This window comes from Geospiza fortis, unplaced genomic scaffold (genome assembly GCF_000277835.1).
Source record: "Geospiza fortis unplaced genomic scaffold, GeoFor_1.0 scaffold546, whole genome shotgun sequence".
Taxonomy (NCBI): Eukaryota; Metazoa; Chordata; class Aves; order Passeriformes; family Thraupidae; genus Geospiza; species Geospiza fortis.
In genome coordinates, this window is record NW_005054612.1 from 433377 (window position 1) to 435500 (window position 2124).

Genomic DNA, 2124 nt, shown 5'->3' on the forward strand with positions numbered 1-2124 from the left:
GGCCCCAAGCCACGCCTGCTGGGGTTCCTCCGGAAGGCTGTGCCCGCCTGCAGGGAATGTGCACAACCTCCCTCTGTGCCAAAGCCTCCCAGGAGTGCCCGCAGATGTCCCCAGGCCCAGGCTGAGGGGACAAAGGGCTCTGTGTGGAGCTGCCCGAGCCCAGAGCATTGGGATGCACGTGGCACCTCTGCCAGGGCTCCGGGAGCGGGCACGGCGCTGCTGCCAGCCCCCCCTGCCAGGAGGAAGCTGGGAGGCAATGCTGGCCCTCTCTGTATGGCAGCTCCTTGGCCCCCGGGCGGGCAGAGGATCCCTTCTCCCCGGGACACGCTCCAGGGTGCAGGGACTCTGTGTCCTCCGGGAAGCGGCGCACAAAGGCGTCTTGTGAGGGGCAGGGAGCAGCAGCAGCTGGGTGGGGGCTCCCCCTTCCCCCTGGCACCAAAACAACCTCCCAGCCACGGGGCTTCTCCCTCTTGTCTGTTCCTAGCAGATACAAGCAGGCAGAGGCCGGGATGTGCTTCCTGGGAGCAGCACCTCGGGCGCTCTGAGGGAGGAGCAGACCCATCTGTCAGCAGCTGCTGGGAGCCCCTGTGCCAGGGCAGCGCCAAACAGCTCCCTCCTCCCACAGAACAGCAAGGCAGAACGAGGAAAAGGAGACTTTTCCTGCTGCTCCGTACGCCAACAGCGAGGAGCGGAACCCAAACACCTCCTCCTGCTCCCCAGGGCAGCCAGAATCCCAAGAGAGGCCACGAGCAGAGGCCAATTCTGGCGCCAGCGCTCAGCTCCGAGGTTTTGGCACAGCCGAAACCCACCCAAGGATCTTCCAGATGTTTTTTGTTTTCTCAGCCCTTTGGAAGCTCGCTCTGTTTCCTCTCTGCTGAGCCATAAAGGAGCTCCCAGCTCGGATGCAGGCAGCCCAGCTCCGTGCCAGGCTGGCAGGACCCGCTGTCCCGGCAGCGCTGGCTGGGTGGGTGGGGAGCTCGTGCCCAGACCCATAATTAATTCATCCCAGCCCCACAATTCATCCCAGATGGCTCCCGGGAGCTGAGGTTTGCATCATCTCCTCCCTGCCCTGCAGAGTCAAAACAACTCAGCACCCATCACCAGGGCTGTGGGAGCAGGATCCAACCCCAGCAGCGCCCCGGGGAGAGGCTGAGGCACAACAAGGAAACTGGGAACTGCAGCAAGAAAAATAACATTTGTTGTTCCAACAGCACCGCTGAGGAAATGCAGCCTGGGAGGCCAAGGAAGGTCGTGGTGCTGTCAGAGGAGCAGCAGGGCTGGGGAGCAGCCCCAGAGCTGGGGTCTCACCGAGGCCAGGGTAGGTCCTGCGCTTGCTGAGGTTGGCGGATTTCACCAGGAACATGCAGGACTGGTGGGTCATCCACGAGCAGAAGATCAGCAGCACAGCTCCCAGGAGGATCCCACACTGCAAAGGAGCAGGGCAGGAGATGGGGGGTCAGCTCCCCACCACAGCCCAGCCACCCTCCCTCAGCACCCTCAGCCTCCCCTGGGTGTTCCAGCCACGTTTTTCCCCCTTTCAGGAAGTTCTGTCCCCTTCCCACCAGCTCCACATCACCCTCTCCACGGCACAAGGACACGTGGAGCACACACCTGCTTCCCACAGCTCCCAGCTGCAAACTGGGAGCACAATTCCCACCCTGGCTCACCCCTCCAGGGAGCACACACAGACCCCGAAGTGCCATCTCTGCTGCAAACTGATTTATCTACAACCAGCTGGCATCACACACTGTCCCCGGGCAGGGCTGGCACCCACGGGCACCCAGCAGGGCTTGGCACAGCCCCAGATGCCAGGGAGGGGCAGGGGGCACAGTAAGTCGGAAAAGCCTCCAAGTTATGTTTATTATGTGGGCAAACCCTTGGATTTCGTTCTCCCTTCTCCTTACAAGACAGGCACAAACCATCAGCTGGAGACCACAGGGCAGGGAAAACCCAGAGCTTGGAGCAGAAGTTTTGAGTTGGAGACGTCACCACTGAGACAAACGCGGTGTTTGGAACACGAGATGCCGCTCTGGGTCTGAAGCGCTTCCTTCGCTGACTTTCCTCTCCAGCCAGGGAAACACACCCAGATTCGGGCCAGAAGGGCAGAGGCGGCCGCTGCCCGGC

General features: G+C 62.0%; 1 protein-coding gene across 1 annotated transcript in view; it reads right to left on the bottom strand.

Annotated features, from left to right (window-relative positions):
• Positions 1-1938, bottom strand: part of SLC38A10 (solute carrier family 38 member 10) — a 28437-nt gene extending 26499 nt beyond the window's left edge. The window contains exons 1-2 of the mRNA XM_031064667.1: positions 1920-1938; positions 1309-1426 (exon numbers count right to left, since the gene is read on the bottom strand). Coding sequence (XP_030920527.1) covers positions 1309-1426; positions 1920-1922 — 121 coding nt within the window. The 5' untranslated portion in view covers positions 1923-1938. The remainder of the gene's footprint in view (positions 1-1308; positions 1427-1919) is intronic.
• Between the last annotated feature and the right edge of the window lie 186 nt (positions 1939-2124).